Genomic DNA, 22,796 nt, shown 5'->3' with positions numbered 1-22,796 from the left:
TCTTCTCTCCACCTTCCTGCCCCTCTCTGCTCAGTCTTGTCAGCCCTCCCTACTTTCCACACTCTCAGAAGCATTTGCCTGTAACTTTATGTGGTTTTAGTTTTAACCTGTCAATATTTTGAAAAAAGAAAACAAGGAATACAGTGACATCTAGGCACAAATACTATAAATGTGTTAGACTATATCCCTCTGGGCTTTTTTCCCCCTTTTCTATGCATAGATATTTAAATTATTCCAAAAATCTGTTTCTACAAAATGTTGACTTTTGCTTTCTGAATTTATCATGGGATGGTATCAGAAAATCATTTCCACAACTTTCGTAATTTCTACAACCTCTTCTGCAAAGCAGTGCTTTAGGGTCACCTTATTATAATCTCTGATGTAAGGAATGCCTTCACTTACCAAATCAGGTCCTTCTGATCAGACATTGGGGTTGTTTCCAATTTTCACCAACTATAAACAATGTTGAGGTACTTTCAATATTTAAGAAATATTCAGAATCTTGAGGTTTTGCTCATTTGTATTTGTTTTACAAGTAATGGAACTGATGTTTTTTGTAAGACCACTGGCCATCTATATTACCCTTTATGTGACTTTTGCCTAGGTTTTTATTTTTGACATTATGGACACTATTTTAAAGCCTTTGCTTGCTATGGGAGTGAGTAACAAGTGTGTGACACGCACTTCTGCACAGATGCAAGCTCTGAGCATGGAGAGGTTGCCTAGACTTGAAGGAACAATGAAAAGATTCTCATACCCGCCACCAAGGATGTTCTATTCACACTGCTGGGGCTGAGAAGCTGACCGGAGCGTTCACTTTTCCTGAAGCCACTGCCACCTGGAGTTGGGGGGGCGGGGCGGTGGTGGGATCTCAGCTCTGGGATGACAGCCTGACACTGACAGAATAAGAGACTGACTTTTAATCTCTGTACAGCCAACTTGTTACCCTCCAGGCCAGGCAACAGCCCCTGGGCTGTCCCCTGTGGCGGCGATCATCATGCCTGTTTCCCCTACAAGCCTTTGAAAAGCAGGGTCACCTCTCCAGCCCCTCATGTCCTGGCATGGTGCTTGGGACATGAATGGTGTCTGGTGCACACTTGCTAAAAGCATTCAGACACATCTGCAGATGAGCCTTGCTTATCTTGCAAACCAGGCTTCCCTGGTGGCTCAGAGATAAAGAGTCTGCCTGATATGCAGGAGATCGCCTGCAATGCAAGAGACACATTGTCCAATGTGAGAGACCCAGGTTCAATCCCCGGGTCAGGAAGATCCCCTGGAGAAGGACATGGCAACCCACTCCAGTATTCTTGCCTGGAAATCCCATGGACAGAGGAGCATGGCGCACTGCAGTCCAAGGGACTGTAGAGTCAGACACGACTTAGCAACTAAACCACCAACATCTTGCAAGCCAGAGTCCTTTTAATTTTATTTCCCCTGGGATCCTGAGTAAACACTCCCTCCCCAAATTCCTCCCCAGATCTGGACTTTGTCCTTGAAATGACTGTTTCTTCAGGGAGCTGGGTTCCAAGCAATTTGCTCTAGAAACTGTATACTATGTGATCCTAGATAAGGCAAGTGCCTCCTCTGTGGGGTTGGGGACAAGGACACTGACTCCTGCCTGGCAACCTCTCAGCATTGAGGAGATCTTGTTTGGGAAAGTGTTTTGTAAATATGAAGCAAATAAAATATCCTCTCATACAGATCATCTTACCATAATTCACACCATGATGCCCAGAATCTTCAGATGCAAGTAACCAACTGGGGGTGGGGAGGGTCCTGGGTGGAGGCACCCTAACAATTTGTAATAATTTTCTCTATGACACCCACTTGCCAGGGGCTAGACTGCCCTCTGGTTTCCCACTTTCTATACCTCACTTCAGCATTGCCATCTTGGGGTGGTCCCTTCAGCCTGAAGTTTCTATTTCCCATGGGCATGGAGCAAATATCTCCTTTGGGTCATCTATTCACTGAGTCACTTGCTTGCCAAGCATTTCACAGCGTGTGTCCAGGGGCTGAATGGTACCCAGCTGGTGATGATGAGGAAGGCACAGTTGTGGGGAGGTAGCTAGCCAAGTCTGGCACAGTGAGAATTAGGGCCTCCAAGGGTGGGTCATGTCATGATGGGGACACCAAGGAGGGAGTGAGATGATGTGAAATCAGGAAAGTCTTCCTGGAAAAAGTGGCATTCTCACCAAATGTAGAGAAAGAAGCAGGGGTTTACTGAGAGGCCAAGGGGAGCAGGTGGTGGAAGCCTTTAGACCCAGGGAAGGTGAGCAAGCTGGAGGAGCAGGAGCTCAAAGTGGCCAGAGTAGGCTGGAGGAAGGGCTCTGCAGTTAGCCTGAGTACATGGCTGGAGAAGCAGGGCCCTGAAGGCCGTGGTTAGGAAGTGGAGCTGGAGCCCCAGGCGATGGAGCTGCTGGGGGCTTGTGAAAGGAGATCATTTGGGGGTTACACCATTACCCAGATAAAGGCATTGAAGACCTGCTGTAACTCTTAACCCCTTTGGGTCTAACCCTTTTGGAAATGCAGTCAGCCTTGGGAATTCATACAAGCACGCAATAATCTCAGAACTCCAAGTACAATTCCATACGTGCACAGTCCCGGGCAAGGGGCAGACGGAGACCCTGAAGGACGCTCTCCGGCTTTACAGTGTGGTTATCGATACGTTGTAGCATTTCAACTTTAAACCTGCAGGTACTGCTCCTCCATGAGCTGGTGACTGGCTGGCACTTCCCATTGCCCAGTGGCCCCCTGGAGGATTTCTTCCTCTCCAAGTGGCCCTTTCTGACTCCAAGATTCACAGAGTTGGGGCTGTCAGTGCCCTCTGAGAGGAGGACAGCTGGAAGACTGTGACATACCCCGTGGCCCTGGGTGCATTCCCCTCCCAAACACCAAGGTCCCCAACAGTGACCCACAGACTGTTAGGCCCCTCCCCCTTCCTCTGTCGGCACCCTCTTGCCTTAGGCGGTCTTGCCATCCTGTGCGGGCAGGGGTCTTATCTTACTTCCCAGCCCCAGTACTGAGCTCACCACATCATGTGGAGTGGACACCTGTTAAATGCTGATTACTGACCCACAGACCAGTAAGTTACTGGAGGAGCAGAGTGTGGCATCCACGAGTGCATCCATCCACCAGGACGTAAATCCTTCCCCATCACTTAGTGTCAGTGGGAACCCTGGGACTCTCCATGCCTCCACTTCCTCATCTGTAAAATGGGGGTAAAAGAGCACCTCCCTTGAAGGTCGCTGAGGGACAAAAGGAGTGGACAACAGATGTAGAGCACGAGAAATGGCATCTGCTGCAAAGATTCCCTAATAAATACAGGGATCATTTTGTACCCACACGAAGCTGGTGAAGAAGCGCATCAAGGAACTAGAACCGATAGTTCTACCGAGTCATGGGGCCTCTGTGACAATGCATCCAGTAGGGTGCACTGGGTGTGGCCTCCAGCGTCCTCCCCAAACTTCCTAAGTTGATGTCCTCACCTCCAGGACCTCAGAACATGACCTGATTTAGAAATACAGTCCTTGCAGACACAGTTAATTAGGATGGGGTCATTAGGGTGGGCCTTAATCCACTGTGACCACTGTCCTTATAAAAAGGGGATATTTGAACACAGACACATACAGAAGGAAGACGACGAGACACAGGGAGAAGATGGTCAAGGAGAGAGGCCTGGAACTGATCCTCCCTCACAAGTCTCAGAAGGAATGACCCTGCAGACCCCGTGATCTCGGACTTCCAGGCTCCAGGACTGTTGTTGAGGTCACCCAGTCTGTGGTCCTTTGCTAGGGCATCGCAGGAAACTCTCATAGCACTTACCTCTCCATTTGATCAACAGGGAAATCGAGGCATAAAATGGAATGATGTGCAAGGCTCCCAGGGCTCCCAGAGGGCAAGGCCAGGCTCCAGACCCACCAGGTTCGGGGACTTGACCTTGCCTGTCTCCATCTGGGAGAACTGCTAATGTCTGGAACAAGAAGCTGATCACCCAGGTGCGGGGCCCCCTCGGAAGCGAAAACAAGCCACTCGAGAAACACACAAACCATGATGAAACAGACACCGACAACCAAAGCAAGCCCTTGCCAATAACACTCTCCCAGACAAGCCGCTAGATTGCTAAAAGCCAGAATCAGTGACCGTCCCGTGACATTTTATACTGAAATGGTCCCTGACGTTTGTTCCATGTTTAAAGGGCTCTTGCATTCGTGTTCCAATGGGCTCTTCACTCTGACACACTTAGAAGGCAGCGAGCAGTGCTAGCCCTTCGCCCAGCAGACAGGCGCTAAAGACCCCAAGTTCACAGGGTCAGAGATGGCCGGGAACCTAGAGCAACTGAGCCGCAGGCTGAAAAGGGCCTGGACCCACCCGTGGGGCCCCAATAATAAGAGACAGTCTGTGGTCCTTTCTCCCTCCTTCCTTGCATTTCATAAATATCTAAGTTCCTTCCCATGTCAAGTGCTGTGCTGGAGCTGGGGTTATGGCAGAAAACGGAGAGGACCCGAAGGATTCTGTGTGTGGATGGAAGGAAGCAGAGAGGAAAGGAAGGCTGGTGAGAAAGAAGGCGGAGTGGGGATGGGGGCGACACGGGGCACCTCACATGGGGTGGGGGCAGGGTCCTTGCACTTGCACGACCACAGAGGGTGGCATGAGTCCAGGTATGTTTCCATGGGCTGTTACCATGCCAACCCCCTGCCCGGGGCGGTCTTTCAGGATGACTATGGAAGGAGCCTGAGGGCCCTGCCTGCAGCAGCTCACCCTGCGGTTCACGGGCACTTGCTCCAGAGAGGCTGGGCCTGGCACCAAGGATAGTGCATCACCTGGGCCTTCAGCCCAGGTCCCAGGAGGACAGAGGAGGAAACACTACCTGAAGGAGGCGGAGGAGGAGGCGAGGCCGGAGTCATCGCTGGCCATGTGACAGCATGACTGTGGGCTGAATTGTGTCGCCTAAAAGTCAAGTTCAAGTCCGAACTTCCCCGCCCCACCCTCCCCGCCGCCAGCACCTGTGGCTGTGACCTTGTTTGGTAATAGGGTCTCTGCAGATGCCCCAATGACCTCCCTAATAAGGGTGAGGTCATCCTGGAGCAGGCCGGGCCTCGCCCATCTCACCTGCCCCTGCAGACTGCCTCTGAAACCAGGCAGAGGTTCTCAGCCCTTTGGCCAAGAGAACCACTCCTGGGGACAGCCCTGCCCAGAAAGCCACCAGTGGTCTCCGTCTCCCTTGGCCCATGGGTTGCTGTAATGGGGGAGCTGGTGATCACAGGCCCTGCCCACTCCAGGGCCTTGTCAGCCTGTGTTTCCATCAGCATCTTCCACAGATTGGAGGAGACAAATTGCAGTCACCTTTAACCGACTCCAGGGCTTCCCAGGTAGCACCGTGGTAAAGAACCCACCTGCCAGTGCAGGAAACGTAAGAGATGCAGGTTTGATCTGTGGGTCGGGAAGATCCCCTGGAGAAGGAAATGGCAACCGACTCCAGTATTATTGCCTAGAGAATCCCATGAACAGAAGAGCCTGGCAGCCTACTGTCCATGGGATTGCAAAGAGTCGGACAGGACTGAAGCGACTTTGCACGCAGTGAAGCCTAAGCTCTCGGGGCAAACAAAAAGACAAGAAAGAGGAAACCATGATGTAAGCAGTGTGAGTGATTCCATCCAGCCTCCGCTGGACGTGACAAGCCCATGAAGACGTGATGGTGATGGTGACAATGAGGTGACAGAATCTAAATCCTACCGGGTACCAGGCTCTGTGCCGGGGCCTTCCCTGCACTTTCTCATTGCATCCTCATAATCACACTAGAAGCAGGTCTCAGTATCGTTCCCATTTCACAGTTGGGAACACTGAGTCACAGAAAGGCTTAGTAACCTGCTGGACTTTATCGGCACTGGTAAGAGAGAGAGCTGAACTGCTCTGTCCACTTGGGGTCCCACGTGCCACTTAAAGCATGAGCCTCGCACCCCAGTGCATGTGGCTCCCACGTTTAAGGATCAGCATTTTCTATTCCACAGGCCCCTGCTCCCTCTGCTACTCATCTGATAACGGGCCAGCTTCTCCCAATGCTAGAGGCAAAAATGGCTGGGGACCACACTTGATAGGCAACTCAGGGAATTTTTGAGAGACTTTTGACTGGGCACCGCAACCTCCAGCAAAGTCTTGAGAGCATGAACCCCTCAAGAGATGTAGCTCTCCTCCAGTTTCTTGAGATTTTTCAATGATAAGGCCTGAAACATCTAAAAAGTCACAGATGTGTGTCAACAAGAGGCTTGTAACTGATGGCACCCAAACCACTGAATGCAGCCACCGATGCTGCACCAAACTGCTCAAGACCCAACTCAGGCCCCAGGGTCCCAAGGTAAGGACAGCTTCTTGGAGTCACCGCCCTGATCTGGCCCAGGTCCCCTTGCTGGCCCTGATTCTTTGGCGACCCTCCTGGGTCTCAGTTTCTCCATCTAGTCAGTGGAATTGCACCTGGCTTGCAAGGCTGCTCCAAAGATTAAATGAGAGAACGTAAAACGTACTTACTCCTCACTACAGCATTTAGGTATTCAGCCTTTCCCTTTGATAAAAGAGAGAGCAGCAGGGCAGAGAGACTGGGAGAATAAAGGCTGTAAACCAACAGCCTAAATTAAAGCCTTACATTTAGGAAAATTACAGAAAGGATTCTAAAGGACAGTTTTCATCTCTACACCATTTATTTTCTGAAATTACAACAAGGTGCCAATATCAAAGGCACCCTACTTTCCTTTTATCTGATGAACTTAATGGAGAAAGAACGAACAGGAAACACAAAGGTGATATTGGCAGGATGAAGTACTAAACAGAGAAACTGTGAGCACAGACAAACTCATTATTAAAACAATCTAGACAGGATACACTTCATGATCTTGAGGAAACTCAAGTTCCAGTTAATTTGGAATAGATTGTCCAGGCCAAAAGATAAATGTGATTTTTTTTTTTTCCAATGAGCCATCTTCTTTGGGTTAAGGTGGCTTCCTGATTTTTCCTTAAATGCAAATCGAACCACTGGGACCTTGACCTCTTGGAGGGAGCTGACTAACTCTCTCCCTTTACAGGGAAGCGGCCTCGTATGCGAGAAACCGAGCACCCTGGACTCACGTGCAGCGTGGATCAAATTCCAGTTCTGCCTCTTCTGAGCTGTGTGACAATAGGCCAGTACACTGCCTCTCTGAGCCTCAGCCTCCTCTGCGGAGTGAGGACATGAACAGTACCTGCTTCACAGATTTCTGAACATTAAATGATGCCTTTGAAAACACTGCAAGGTGCCAAGCACATGGCAGGAGTAATATTAAACACACATTTTTGCTCTTCTAATCAGTTAGATGATAACATAAATGTCCAGCCTGCCCTTGGCTCCAGAGCTTAAGAAACTTGCTCAGGGTCACATAGCCAGTAAACAGGAGAACTAGAAAGGGGCCCAACCCTGCATATTCTCTACTGCACCAGCCTTGGGGGTCTCCTGTGTGCTGCTGCTTGGACTGCGGCTATGGAACCCATCTGACCTGGACCTGCCCTTGACGGGCTCACAGTCTAAAGAAGCAGAGATGAAGATGCATATACAGGACCACCAGGCTGGGAACCATGGTCACCTTTGGAGCTGTGAGGGAGGTGGGAAAGGCTGACTGCTTTCCCAGGGAGAGGGTGGATTGGGGAGGCAGGAGCACAGAACAGTTACTCCACATTACACGTGGAAGAGAGCACCTGGGGCCTGGCACAGGTGGGGACCCATGAACTGTCGGATAGATGGACGCACAGGAGGGACAAATGATGAAGGATGAAAGGAAGCTGGCTGGCTCCCTGGAGAGTGTTGGATGCAAAGATGGAACAATGAGATGGTCCGGTGAATGAGATGATGGAGGGTGAGTAGGAGAGCATGGATGGGTGAACAAGAGATTCGGTGAGTGAGTGGAAAGGTGGATGGGTGGCTGAGCAGGTGGACAGATGATGGGGAGGTGGCTGGACTGGTGAACGGGTGAGTGAAGTTGTATGGGTGGACCGGTGGCACCAGGTGGGTAGATGGGTGGATGGGTGAGTGGATGGAATGAAGGAGGGATGGATGGGGATGGTGGTTTGGAGGGGTGGGTGAAGAGGAAGACTGGGGAATGAAGGAGTCCGTGACTTGACTAAGTGGCTGGGCGAGAAAGTTAAGAGGAAAGCAGAAAATCACTCGCGCCCTGGGTTGTGGTCACTTACCAGGCCACGGAGACCAGCGGGGCCCTTGCTGAGAGCTCTCTCCCCGGGCGCCTGGGCTCCCAGTTCCCCTCGTAGGCTCTCGTTGTGCTGGGTGAGCTCCTCCACGTGGGCCTGCAGGCCGATCTCCGACAGCTTCAGCCCATAGATGGAGCAGCGCAGCTCTTCCAGCTGCCCGCGGAGCCGCCGCTCGGTGGCGCGCTGCTCCCGCAGCCGGCGCGCCGCCTGGTCCCGCTCGCGCTCGCCGCGCTCGGCCCTGGCCCGCAGCGCGCGCAGCTCCGCGGCCCCTTCGGGGGCGCCCCGGAGGTCGCCCTGGCCGGAGGATCGGGGCCCGCCGGGGTTCGGGGCGTCGAGCTCGGCCAGCAGGAGGCCGGCGGCGCGACAGAGGCGCCGCACGTCCAGCTCCAGCCGCTGCACCTGCGCCCGCAGGACGCGCTCCTGCTCGCGCACCAGGCGCAGCTGGCGCCGCTGGATCCGCCGGCCGCGCTCCAGGGCCGCCGCCTGCCGCCCCAGCGCCGCGTCCTTGCGCCGCAGCCGCTCCCGCAGCCGCTGCAGCCGCCACCGCTGCCGCCGGGCCGCGCGCTCCTTCTCCCGAACCTACGGGTTGGCGGTGGAGGAGGGCGTCAGGAAGGCCGCCCGGGGTCTCACTGAGCCTGTCTTTATTTGAAACTTCGATATTTTGTTGTTCAGAGTGCCTTTTCTTTTCGCATTAATTTTTACATTAAAATATTGCTTCGAACATTATTTATCTCAATGACGGTTACTGGCGCCCTCTTAAATGTTGCCCAGGATGCTAGTGCCTTCCTTCACGTCCTCTTGAGCTCCAAGGACAAGGGCTCAGGGAAACTTGGTCAGGATGGGGACGGGCTGGTGCACACTGGGAGGGCCAGTGGTTCCAACACGGAGTATCCCCACACCAGTTTGAAAAGAGCTGACACCTGGAACCCCCTGGGTGTCGCTTCTTCCGCGTCAGAACCTCCCAGACCTCTCCGTTGTTCAGTGCCTGAAAGGATCATGCCTGGTCCAGTAAGGGTCAGCTGAAAACCGTGACTTCTGGCCGAGACAAGATCAACAGTGTCACAGCAGCCATTCCTTACTGTGAATATGACCCCGGGAGCTACTGAGAAATGAACTGCAGAATGTCAATCAGCTAAAAGTCCCTGATCCACCACATGTCTGTCTCAAGGATTTTTGTTTCTGCATGGCTCCTTGCCTATCCAAGAACACACCTCCCTGTTCTTAAACCTTGACCTCCCAGACCCATGGGCTATACACACTGGACCAGGGTGACCCACTCACTGCAAAAAAAAACAGGGTCCTGGCTTAACATTCAGAATTAATTTATGCACATGGGTAGACTTGTCTTCCTGTTAAGATCTCTTTCAACTGTTAGTGCCTACACATGTATTTCTTAAGAGCCTGCAGAAGACAAAACAAAGAAGAGCAAACGAGAAACAGGAAACCTGAGAAGAGCTAGGCAGGCTTTGCTTTCAGGGGAAATTGGGGCAGAAGGAACTGGAGTCAGATTCCCTGCAAGGGCTGCCTGATGGTGCGAATCCCCAAGTCAGTGATGCTTAGAGCCCAGAGCTCCGTTACCTAGACTGGTCTACCTCGATCACCTTTGGGAGTGACCACAGGTCGCCACAGAAATGAGGTGTCTTTGTATGCAAATGATTATAGCAAATACAGTCAACAGTGGGGCAAATTGTCATTTGGCAGATATCAGGTACAAAGGGCAGAGTTCACGCACTTCTGCAAACTTGCCCTGAAATGCAGATAGTTCCAGGCAGAGGTGGAGGGTTAGCATCTGGGCTGGGTTGAAGCTGGGCCAAGTGGTCTCCGAGGGGCCCCTGAGCCAGCCCCCTCACCACTCTGAACGTCCGCCCTTCACCTGGAAACAGTGTTTTGTGACAGGACGTTCCCAGGAGCATCTTGATGACAGAACAGAATGCAAGGCGTGTGGGCCACAGAGCTGCAGGTCCTGCAGTGTCTGAAGCTCACTCCCAGCATTTCTCTGGCTTGTCACCCTCACTTCTGTCTCCCCATCAAAGTATGAACCTCTGGTGATTGCAGAGCTTTGCATATATTTTTCAAATGTATTTTATTTTTTTGGCCACGCCACAAGGCATGAAGGAATCTTATTTCCCTGACTAGGGATCGAACTCATGCCCCCTGCAATGGAAGCACAGATTCTTTACCACTGGACTGCCAGGGAAGTCCCAGGACTGTGTATGCTTACCTGGGAAATCCTACATGTATATAAGACTTTATTATAGGCTTTATTACAGGATTTTCTACAAAGAGATTACATGGTTGATGGCGGGAGCCCACACAACACCACTGTATTTCGGGTTAAAAAGTCCTGGATCTTGATGATGGCTTGTGAACCCAAGAGGACAGACTCAACTTTCTGCACCTAAAGTTCAACGTAAAGGGAGAAAGCGGCACTTGCGTGTCTCCCTGGTATCTCAAAGGCTAACTTCGATTTAATTGAACTTATTATCTTCCCTGCTTCACCTCTATTTCCTTTAAAAGCTAATCGATCTGGTGTTTTTCAAACTTTTTGGACTGCCTCCCACGGTAAGAAACATCTTTTAAGAACATGACCCCGTTACACACGTGGCAGGTGTTGACAACTGGAACAAGCTTCACGAAACAGCACTTCCCTTCACACACATGATGTCCTTTCATATTTCCTAGTCAATTCCATCTTTAAATGCTGGTTGCAAGTTACAGAACTGATTTCACAACCCACTGGCAGGAGTCAACCTGCAATTTGACAATTGCTGTGCTCGCCTGTGAGTAGCAATTTGCTAAAAGAGGATGCCTCTCAGGATCTTTGGGTCTCCGCCCACCAAGTCTCTGCTCTCCAGCCTTCGTCTTCTCTCCCCTGGAACACTTCAATAAAGACTAGTAATTACAAAAGCGACTAGTGCTATTTAAATGCCTACTGTTGTGCATGTTTTACACATATTAACGGATGCTGAAGTTGAAGCTCCAGTACTTTGACCACCTGATGTGAAGAACTGACTCACTGGAAAAGACCCTGATGCTGGGAAAGACTGAAGGCAGGAGAAGAAGGAGACGGCAGAGGATGAGATGGTTGGATGGCATCACTGACTCGATGGACGTGAGTCTGAGTGAACTCCAGGAGTTGGTGATGGACAGGGAGGCCTGGCCTGCTGTGATTCATGGGGCCACAAAGAGTCGGACACAACTGAGCAACTGAACTGAACTGAACTGAGGGAAGCCTGACGTGCTGCAGTCCATGGGGTCACAAAGAATCGGGCACGACTGAGCGACCGGACTGAACTGAGCTCTCTTAATGTGTGTGTGTGCTTAGCTGCTTAGTTGTAAACGACTCTTTGTTAACCCCATGGAGCCTGTAGTCCACCAGGCTCCTCTGACCATGGGATCCTCCAGGCAAGAATACTGGAGTGGGTTGCCATTTCCTACTCCAGGGGAATCTTCCCGACCCAAGGATTGAACCCGTGTCTCTTGCATCTCCTTCACTGGCAGGTGGATTCTCTACTACTGCACTACCGGGAAAGCCTAACTCCCTTAAACCAGACAACAATTTAGGAAGGTTGGTGCTGTATCATTCCCATTTCACAGAGGAGGAAACTGAGGCCCAGAGAGGTTAAGTCATCTGGCCTACATCACAGAGCTTATGAGTGGCAGACCAGGGTTGGCTCCAGACATCTGCCTCCAGAGCCAACTCCCTTAACTACCCACTTCTTCTCCAGTTATGCTCTAACTTGCTCCCTCCGTACATCACCTCTCTTTCCCATTTGATTAGAGTGATATCCCCGAAACCCTGACTTGAGCCTCTCCTGCTCAAAATCCTGCCCCCCTTGGCTTCCAGACTTTGGTTCACGCCATGGTTCTGACGATTTGTCCTCCTTGGGACCGTCCTGTCTTAACTCCCGGTCCTGCTATGCTCTTGCATACCTCCATGCCTTGCCCAGGCTCTTACCCACCCTCTCATGCTGTTCCGCAAGGCCCAACTCACAGGGCCCAGATCACTGCAGCCTTCCCCGCTTCCAAAAGCACACTGCTGCCTGCACGTTTCCTCATGGCTCCATCACCCGGTTTTGGAGTTACTTGCCTTCCATCTGTGTCCCCACCCACAAGCCAGCTCCTGAAGGCAGAGACTCAGCATCAGTCTTTCTCCTTGTCCTTAGGCCAGAGCTGGCTCCCCTGATGTCAGGCAGCAAGCCCACAGAAATGAACCTCTGGCCAGAGCTCCTAGTGGGTGCACAGCTCCCACAGGCCACCCAGTGGACCCCAGCCAGAGCCCTGTGAGGGGGCAGGGCAGGACGCGAGCCCCATTTCACAGATGGGTCAGTTGAGGCCCAGGGAAGTCACGTGACCTGGCCCAGGTCCAGTGGCCCCTGACTGCATTGCTAGAAAGAGGACCCCTCTCACCCTTCCTGTCTGGCTCTCCTGGCCTGCCCCCATGGTCTATATTCAGGCGCAGCTGCTGCCATGTCCAAACCCATAGGGTGACTCTGCTGGAACAAGAAAAAAGTGCCGGAAAGAAGGAGGAGAGGCTGTATACCTGGCTGGCAAGCTCCCCCTGCAGTGCGTCCAGCTGCTCCTGGGCCCGGAGAGAGGCACTTCGCTCCTGGAACACGCGCGTGTTCAGCTGGTCCACCTTCTGGAGGAGGTTCCTCTCCGACAGCTCCAGCTCTTGAATCCTGCGCATCAAAGCAGCAAGGCACTTACTCAGTGTTGAGTCCTGCCCCGGCCACAGGTGCAAGGCCTTGCACCAAGGCCACAGCAGCAATGCCCAGAACCAAGGACACCTCCAAGGCTAATTGAGCCCCTTTGTAACTGTTGCCAAAAAAACCCCTGATCACCACTAACAAGCTTCCTGACTCCCAGTTAGGCAAAGAGGCCCACTCCAGTAAACACCCTATTGCGCCCCAACCAGTCACCTAACACCAGCCTTCCAGCAGCAACGGTCTTTGTCTTGAGGCTATAAACATTGGCTATTGACCGACGAAAGCTGTCGACTCTGGCCCATCAGGAGTCGTTGGCCCTCTGCGCTCACAGCGACCACCTTATACCTGCTCTTTGTTCCTAATACACTCACTCTTTCCTGCAGTCCTCTGTGTCTGGAAATTCTTTCCCAACCCATGCACAGACTGCCCCAACACTCAGGATGAGGTAAGCGTGGCCTAAGGTTTTCACAGACACTGGGATTATCTTTTTTTTTCTTCTGTTTTTTGGTCAATTTGATATTCAGACAAAAAATGACATTTTATAAAACATTCGTATGTATGTTTTTCAAGATAATCTAAAATACTTTGGAGACCTCTTTTGAATAACAAGGCACCAGGAACCTTAACAGTGTTCTCAACCCTTCAACCCTAAACCAGTAATTCCCAGTACGGGTTATACCACCGAAGAAGGACTGAGCCCGGACCAAACATCTGCATTGTCTCAATAAATCCTCATGTGATCAGCCTTAAAGTGGGCTCCTTTTCTCCTATTTTGCACATGAGGAAACAGGATCAGAGAGGCCGGGCAACTTGCCCAAGGTCACACAGCATTATGGAGTCCAGGCTGCATGACTCCCAAAGTTAAAGTGTTAATCGCTCAGTCATGTCTGACTGTTTGTGACCCCACAGAGTGTAGTCCACCAGGCTCCTCTGTCGGAATTCTCCAGGCAAGAATACTGGAGTGGGTTGCCATTCCCTCTCCAGGGTATCTTCCTGACCCAGGGATCGAACTTCAGTCTCCTACATTATACAGGCAGATTCTTTACCATCTGAGCCATCAGGGAAGCCCATGACTCCCAAACTCAGGCTCTAATCCTGTGCTCTGATGCTTTCCACTTGAGCTACAGTCTTGCAAATCTCTTCTAGGGAAATGATTAAAATGCAGAAAGTTTTTTTGTGATTACAAAAACTCTGAATTACTTACAGGAGTGAGAAGTTGGAAATGACCTGTGTAATAGTTATGGAGTATTCTTGCCTAGAGAATCCCAGGGATGGGGGAGCCTGGTGGGCTGCCGTCTATGGGGTTGCACAGAGCCGGACAAGACTGAAGCGACTTAGCAGCAGCAGCAGCAAGCCTCTGGAAGTCTTCTTTATTATCCCGAGGAAGAGCTGAAGTTGCATCATATGCAAAGTAATACCCAGGCTGGAAGTGAGCTCTGACCTCAGCTCCATAGACAGGAGAAGCACGTGTGAATGGAGGGAAGCCATAAGGGAAGGTCTGCCTGCTGGTCCCATTGAGAGAGGAGGAGCTACAGTGACTCACTTGTCTGTCTCCTGCCTTGTATCCAAGTCCCTTTCATGTGCCAGTCTTACTTCTGTACTAGATCACCACGACACCCATGGAAAGTACGTCTGCTGCCCATGTGGACAAGCTCTACCCATCCTCATCCTTCATCCAGCTCCACACCATGTGGCCTGCACCTCCAGGACAGACTCTGCTTCCCTGGGAGAGGGCCCAGATTTGCTGCCTGGCTCTTCCGCTCACCAGTCATGAGGCCTTAATAGGGCTCATTCACTACTCTGAACCCCAGGATCTTCATGTGTAAGAAGTAACTGCACCTTGCTCTGGGAGTTATTGCGATGATTAAATAAAATGATGCACAGTTATTAATGATCAGGCCAAGAGCCCCTTCTCCTACTCTAGTTTTGAGGCCCGGGGGGAAGGTCTCTAAGATGACAGAAGGGAGGGTGCTGTCTTGTATAGATGAAAATCATGTTCCTTCTAAAATGAACCAGAGGAACAGCGCTCATGCTTAGTCGCTCAGTCGTGTCTAACTCTGTGCGACCCCATGGACTGTAGCCCACCAGGTTCCTCTGTCCATGGGATTCTCCATGCAAGAATCCTGGAGTGGGTTGTCATGCCCTTCTCTAGGGGATATTCCTGACCAAGGGATGGAACTAGCGTCTCCTGCATTGGCAGGCAGGTTCTTCACCACTGAGCCACCAGGAAAGGTTAATCAGTCAGAGAGTTGGGAGGAGTACCTTTTGATTGATTATAAAATGTGGTGATACCTGAATGAGAAAAGAGAAGCCTAACTTTTTTAGTTTTTGAGACCAACCGGAAATATTAAATCCGAGACAATATTTAATCCTGGTATTATCCCATTACTTAAATTAAGCAGAAAATGATTAATCTCATTGCATCAGGCTGAAAAATGGCCTCCAAATATAACGAGGATCTATGAATATAACCTTAAGATGCCAAAGAGACTGTAGATGTGATTATGTTAGGTATCTTGAAATGGAGAGATTATGCTGGATTATCTGGGTGGGACTAACTACAATTATAATTGTCCTCCTGAGAGAGTGGCAGAAGGTGAGACCACGTGACCACTGAAGCAAGATGCTACACTGCTGGCTTGAAGATGGGGACGGGCCAGAAGCCAAGGAATGCACCTATAAATGCTGGAAAAGGCGGACACAGATTTCCCCTACCCCGTGACTGTCGGCCAGTGAGGCTACTTTAGAACTTCTGCCTCCAGAACTGAAAGACGATGAATGTGTGTTGTTTGAAGGCAGCACGTCTGTAGTAATTTGCTTTAGCAGCTGTAGGAAACATTTTTGTTGTTTAGTCGCTCATTCATGTCCTACTGTTTGCAATCCCGTGGACTGTATGTAGCCCAACAGGCTCCTCCGTCTATGGGATTCTCCAGGAAAGAATACTAGAGTGGGTAGCCATTTCCTTCTCCAGGGGATCTTCCTAACTCAGGGATTGAACCTGCATCTCCTGCATTGGCAGGCAGATTCTCTACCACTGCACTACCAGGGAACCCCCTAGGAAACATAGACACTTAACAGATAAGAACTAAACAATGAAAATACTTTTTTCATTGATTAGTGATGTTAAAAATATATTATACTATGTAGAACTGCAAAGAGTGGTATGAAACTGGGAGACTCTATCAGGGAACTTCCACCAGGATAAATTGGTGCCTTGTTGCTGCAGGTACCATTGGGCAGGCTGCTTGGGTCTGAGGGCCAGCATCCCCACGTGATTGCATGTGTGACTGGGGAGAAGTTATTAAATACTTAAGCCAGCACCTTGATTTCCCTACCTAGAAATTGAAGATATCAATATTACTTCGTTTTAAATATTTTTTAAGGATAAGTCACTCTGCTTATTTAACTTATATGCAGAGTACATCATGCAAAATGCCAGGCTAGATGAAGCACAGCTGGAATCAAGATTGCTGGGAGAAATATCAATAACCTCAGATATGCAGACGACACCACCCTTATGGAAGAAAGTGAAGAGGAACTAAAAAGCCTCTTGATGAAAGTGAAAGAGGAGAGTGAAAAAGTTGGGTTAAAGCTCAACATTCAGGAAACTAAGATCATGGCATCTGGTCCCATCACTTCATGGCAAAGAGATGGGGAAACAATGGAAACAGTGACAGACTTTATTTTGGGGGCTCCAAAATCACTGCAGATGGTGACTACAGCCATGAAATTAAGATGCTAGCTCCTTGGAAGAAAAGCTATGACCAACCTAGACAGCATATTAAAAAGAAGAGACATTACTTTGTGCACAAAGGTCCATCTAGTCAAAGCTATGGTTTTTCCAGTAGTCATGTATGGATGTGAGAGTTGGACTATAAAGAAAACTGACTGCTGAAGATTGATGCTTTTGAACTGTGGTGTTGGAGAAGACTCTTGAGAGTCCCTTGGACTGCAAGGAGAGCCAACCAGTCCATCCTAAAGGAAATCAGTCCTAAATATTCATTAGAAGGACTGATGTTGAAGCTGAAACTCCAATACTTTGGCCACCTGATGTGAAGAACTGACTCACTGGAAAAGACCCTGATGCTGGGAAAGATTGAAGGTAGGAGGAGAAGGGGATGACAGAGGATGAGATGGTTGGATGGCATCACCAACTCAATGGACATGAGTTTGAGTAAGCTCCGGGAGTTGGTGATGGACAGGGAGGCCTGGTACGCTGCAGTCTATGTGGTCGCAAAGAGTCGAACATGACTGAGTAACTGAACTGAACTGAACGATTAAGCCTGTTAATACTTGTCCAGCACGTAAATAGTACCTTGCCCAGAGCAAGCACTCAACAAGTATTCAGTTGTTATTAATTTTGTTGCATGTAAGTTGGAAGTGAATTTGCAACAATGATGGTGTTATGGCCCTGTGAGTGGGGTTCTCTTTCTCAAATTTCTAACACTGTGGTTACATTAGTTTTACCATAAATACTTTAAAATTTTAACTCTTTAATGGAAGTGAGATCCAATGTATACTATCGATCTTTTACTGTGCCTTACCTGGAGGAAATCCACGGTGACATTAGCCTGAAGTTTATATTCACAGTTGCGTGATCAGACCCTGGCTTCAGCTCTTAGTGACCCTGGATAATGTATTCCATCCCCTGAGCCTCAGTTTCCCCACCTGGAAAAGGGGCTCATATCACTTTGTGTGTCACAGGGTTCAAGAAACAGCTATCTTCACCCGTGTGTGGGAGGACCTGCACTGTGGCCCAGGCCACAGGCTCTTGGTAAGCCTTAACTCTTTTTCTCTGAACCCTTGCCATGGATCTTGCTTTCCCTTCCACCCTGCTTCTGTGGGACACAGCCCACATTTGGGGAAGGGAATGGCTACAGAGGACATGAGAACTGAGGACCCAGCCCACATTTCCCCATAGGTGGGTACAGGATACCCCCCTTCCCAGGATAGCCTCACCCTAGCCCCAGCCACAGAGGCCCTTCCCCTCCATCACTCATGGTGCCTCCAGGCTGTCTGTCTTTTCCTCACATGGAAGGGTCTCCTCTGGCAGGGGTTTCCCACCCATCTTTTCCAGGCCTCGTGACCTCATTTACACTGCCAGGTATAACCAGTTGTGGGTTATACTTTTATCTCTCCAGGCTGGGGCCCTGCCTTTTCCAGCTGTCAATCCCTAGAACTTGTGTTTTGGACTGCGTGTGTGTGTGTGTGTGTCTCTTAGTCATGTCCAATTCTTTATGACCCCATGGACTGTAGCCTGCCAGGTTCCTCTGTCCGTGGAATTCTCCAGGCAAAAATACTGGAGTGGGTAGCCATTCCCTCCTCCAGGAGATCTTCCTGACAACCCAGGGATCAAACCCAGGTCTCCCGCATTGCAGGCAGATTCTTGACCATCTGAGCCACCAGAGAAGCCTCTTTGGACCAAATATGTCCCCTGAAATACATATGTTGACGTTAGCTAACCCCAGTACCTTAGAATGTGACTGTATTTGGAGACAGAGTTTTTTTTTTTAAGAGGTGATTTAGTTAAGATGAGGTCATTAGGATGAGCTTTGATCCCATTTGACCGGTATCCTTATAAGAAGAGGAGACCAACATGCACAGAAGGCACAGAGAGAAGGCAAACAACATCAAGCCATGGAGAGCAGTCTCAGAGAAACCAGCCCTGTCCACACCTTAATCTTTGACTTCCAACCTCCAAGACTAGGTGTCAAACAAGAACATAGGCTTTGGATAAAGACCTGGATTCAAATGCCCCACCTTTGGACCACGTTGCTTCCATTAGAAAAGAGAGCCTATGCCAGGAGGTTCAGCTATTTTCATGCTGTGCTGTGCTCAGTTGTGTCCAACCTTTTGCAACCCCATAGACTGCAGCCCACCAGGATCCTCTGGCCATGGGATTTCAGCAGGCAAGAATACTGGAGTGGGTTGCCATTTCCTCCTCCAGGAGATCTTCCTCATCCAGAGATCGAATCCACGTCTCTTGCATCTCCTGCCCTGGCAGGCAGATTCTTTACCACTGAACCACCCGGGAAGCCAGGAGGCTCAGCAGTGAGAATCAAACAAACACAGGGAATCTGCTACAAAGATGACAGAAGAGATGAAAGGCAAGACAGAGCGGACAGGCAACCCAGAGGTTAGCCACCACTGGGGCCACTTCTGCCCCTGGGGCTGGAAGGACAGATAGAGAGAAGGTGGAGACACCAGGGCCCAGGAGCAGGACCACAGAGGATGCCAAAGGCATGACTGAATGGCAGCCACTGTGGGAGATGTCACCCAGAGCAGAAGAGAGGTGGGAGATCCTGGCTTCTCCTTTCTCCTCCCTTCAGCACCTCCCATTGGCTGGATCCACATGAAAACCAATGAGCAAGGGAGCCTGGGAAACAGGCTCAGTGTCTGTGGTACAGAGCAGAGGATGGGAAAGACAGAGGAGCCAGAGGCTGCTGTGGGCAGACTATGGAACACTGACTGTTTTGCCTGCATCCTTAGCCATAGAATGGCTTCCCTTGTGGCTCACAGGGTAAAGAATCTGCCTGCCAATGTAGGAGACCCAGGAAAAGTCCCTCGGTTGGGAAGATCCCCTGGAGAAGGGCATGGCAACCCACTCCAGTATTCTATCCTGCCTGGAGAATTCCGTGGGCAGAGGATCCTGGCGGGCTACAGCCCATGGAGTCACAAAGAGTCAGACACGACTGAGCGACTAACACTTTCCTTTCCTTCAGCCATGCTGCTAAGCTGCTAAGTCGCTTCAGTCATCTCCGACTCTGTGTGACCCCAGAGATGGCAGCCTAGGCTCCTCCGTTTTTTTTTTTTTTTTTAGGCCCTAGGATTCTTAACGTACACAAAGAAGAGGTCCAAAGGCTATATTTACCTGCTCCTCAGCCCAGACTCTGGCATCATGTACTTGTCCACAGCTGCCAACAGCTTCTGCTCTGAGGATTCCAGCTGCTTCCTGAGTGTTCCCGTGTCCACGTCTGGGCTTCTGGCTGCTCCTTCAGGAAAACATCCCTGCTCCTCATCACGCTCCTCTACATCATGGAAGATCCAGGACGTGTCGATCTTCACATCAACATTCATTATATCAAACCCATCACTGCTGGGGGCTCTGACAACGTAACTGAAACTTTTTTCAGTCCGTCCTTTAGTGTTCGGCTCCATCCTGTACATTGTTCATGGGCCAAGACTGAATAAAATTAAGTGAATCTGTAACATTGACTTTCTGGAGACTTCCAGGTGGCTGCAGTGGCTTGATTGTGCAGGAAAATATCCTTTGAGGAGGGCAAGAACAGGTGGATTATTTATGAGTGGGAGACTTGGGTTTCACCTGCACAAACGTCATACAATATGAATGAAAGCCTCTCGTTTTACAAGCCGGCATGCCCACACTCATCCAAAGCAGAAAAGCCACTTGGAGTTACAAACTGAATCATGTGTACAAAGAGGTAAAGTAAAATTTCCAGGCAGAACCATGAGCGTGTTAGAGATTCTCAAGAGTGACACTCAGGTTTTCACCCAGCAATAAATGATGTTTTAAACTTCCTTTCTGAGTCCAGCAAACACTTATCACTGGCTTGGAGTTGACTAGGTGGAGGGGAAGGGAAACTAGCACTGCCCTGGGCCATCTTGCCTTACTTAGTCCAGTTCTCCTGCCTGATAACCCTGTGAGATGGGCATTTTCAGAACCATTTTATAGATGACATGATGAAACAGAGGCTCTGGAAGGTAGAAGAGCTTATTCAGGCCTCACAGATGGGCAGTGGCAGAGTCAGGATTCAAATCCAAGCCTGGCTCCAAAGCTCGAGGGGCTGGGCTTCCCTGGTGGCTCAGTGGTAAAGAATCCAGCTTTCAAGGCAGGAGACATGGGTTTGATCCTTGACCTGGGAGGATCCCACGTGCCACAGAGCAACTGAGCCCACGTGTCACAACTACTGAACCTGTGCACCAGAGCCCAGAGCCACAACTACTGAGCCCATGTGCCCTAGAGCCTGTGCTTGGCAACAGGAGAATCCACTGCAATGAGAAGCCCATCACCACTAACCAGACAGTAGCCCCGCCCCTGCTCTCCACAACTAGAGGAAAGCCCATGCAGCAGTGAAGACCCAGAACAGCCAAATAAATATTAAAAAAAAAAGCTCAAGGGGTGAAGGATGAACCAAGACCCTGAACAGGAGGAAACACATCATGTCGAGTGTGGGGGAGCCTGAAGCTGGAAAGGTGGCCAGGGAATGACCCATCACAGCCGGCAAAGGTGGGCAGTAGGCTCCTCCAGGGGGAAGCAGCATCAGGACCGGAGTCCCAGGACAGAGTCAGGAAGGTGAAGGCGATGGGAGCGATTGGGTTTGGCTGGCCCAGTGGACACAACTGAGGGGGAAATGAGGACCCAAGCAGGACAGGTGACTTGTGGCCATATACTTGTGGGCGTTGGGCTCCAGGATGTGGACTGTGGCATCTCTGTGTGGGAAGTGGGGGTCCCTGGAGTGTTTAGAGGCAGGGGGGCCCTGGTCAGATCTTACTTTGAGAATTGGAGCACTGTGAGGGTGTAGGTGAGAACAGAGGCAGCTGGCCACAGAAGAGGAGCCAGTGCCATAAACAGGCCCAGTGGTACAGGAATCAGTAGAAATTTAAACTAAGAGGCTTAATTCTCTGTAAAATGACGGACATCATTAAAGAGATGTGTGTGCATGCTAAGTCACTTCAGTCATGTCTGACTCTTTGCAACCCTGTGGATTGTAGCCTGCCAGGCTCCTCTGTCCAAGGGATTCTCCAGGCAAGAAGACTGGAGTGGGTTGCCATGCCCTCCTCCAGGGGATCTTCCCAACCCAGGGATCAAACCCACGTCTCCTGTGTCTCCTGCATTGGCAGGTGAGCTCCTTACCACTAATGCCACTTGGGAAGCAAGAGTGTGTGCTTAGTCCCTCAGTCGTGTCCGACTCTTTGCGATCCTTTGGATGATAGCCCACCAGGCTTCTCTGTTCACAGGATTTTCCAGGCAAGAATACTGGAGTGTGTAGCCATTTCCTCCTCCAGAGTAAAGAGATGGACATCTCTAAAAATGATGGATGAGACTTCCCCTGCCCTTTTCTGAGAGCATCTACTTTAGAAAACTTATAGTTATTTCTTCATCTCTTTGAAATACATGTAAATCCTTTTAAAAGCCCCATAAGCCTTTTGCCAGTTTTATGACCCAGGAACATCTTTCTGAAGATCCTGGAAGCCATCTCTTTGGCATGCAAACATTCAAGGAAAATAGGACCTCATCTCCCAGTTCCTGCGGGAGGTTGGAGCCTACATTCGTGATCACCTGGCTCCAAGCTGCACAACCACCTCTTGTTCTAAAGATATGAGGAACTCCATTTTCCTTTGTATAAAACAAATCAACAAACACAGAGGGTCACCTCAATAGCCAGATGGATTTAGGGCAACATACATGTAATAATTAGTGTTGCCAAGTTCTTTAATTTGAGAACAAATTATTGCTTATCCCGAAAATCTGTATGAATAGGGTCTATCTCCTTGGCTCATAAGATTATGAATTCTTTTCTGTCTTTGAAAATCTCTTAGCAGATGGTCTGTGATGCACATCACATTCCGGTTTGGTGCTCATTTGATAATGATTGTTTTCTCTCTTATCTACCTCAGAAGAGAGAGGTAGTCTGGCTTGGGAGAAGATTGTGTTTTAAAATATATTTCCCAACCATGCTGGGAAAAAATTTAAAATTACCCCAGCAAGACCCTGTTGTATAGCACAGGGAACTATATTCAACATCCTATATCATAATAGAAAATAAAAAATTTAAAATATTTTTCCCCAACAGTGGCCACTCTGTAGGGTGGCTCTGGGGCTTGCAATAGACACAGAGA

The 22,796-nt window shown here is 50.0% G+C and overlaps 1 protein-coding gene across 1 annotated transcript in view; it reads right to left on the bottom strand.

Moving 5' to 3' along the window:
• Nucleotides 1–20,251, bottom strand: part of C6H4orf50 (chromosome 6 C4orf50 homolog) — a 65,144-nt gene extending 44,893 nt beyond the window's left edge. Inside the window, 3 exon segments of the mRNA XM_042251634.1 lie at nucleotides 8,212–8,805; nucleotides 12,770–12,908; nucleotides 19,807–20,251. Coding sequence (XP_042107568.1) covers nucleotides 8,212–8,805; nucleotides 12,770–12,908; nucleotides 19,807–20,102 — 1,029 coding nt within the window. The 5' untranslated portion in view covers nucleotides 20,103–20,251.
• Nucleotides 20,252–22,796: the final 2,545 nt, after the last annotated feature.

The sequence above is a fragment of the Ovis aries genome, chromosome 6, assembly GCF_016772045.2.
Source record: "Ovis aries strain OAR_USU_Benz2616 breed Rambouillet chromosome 6, ARS-UI_Ramb_v3.0, whole genome shotgun sequence".
NCBI lineage: Eukaryota > Metazoa > Chordata > Mammalia > Artiodactyla > Bovidae > Ovis > Ovis aries.
Note: the sequence above shows the minus strand (reverse complement) of the source record. Positions and strands in the feature narration are given on the sequence as shown.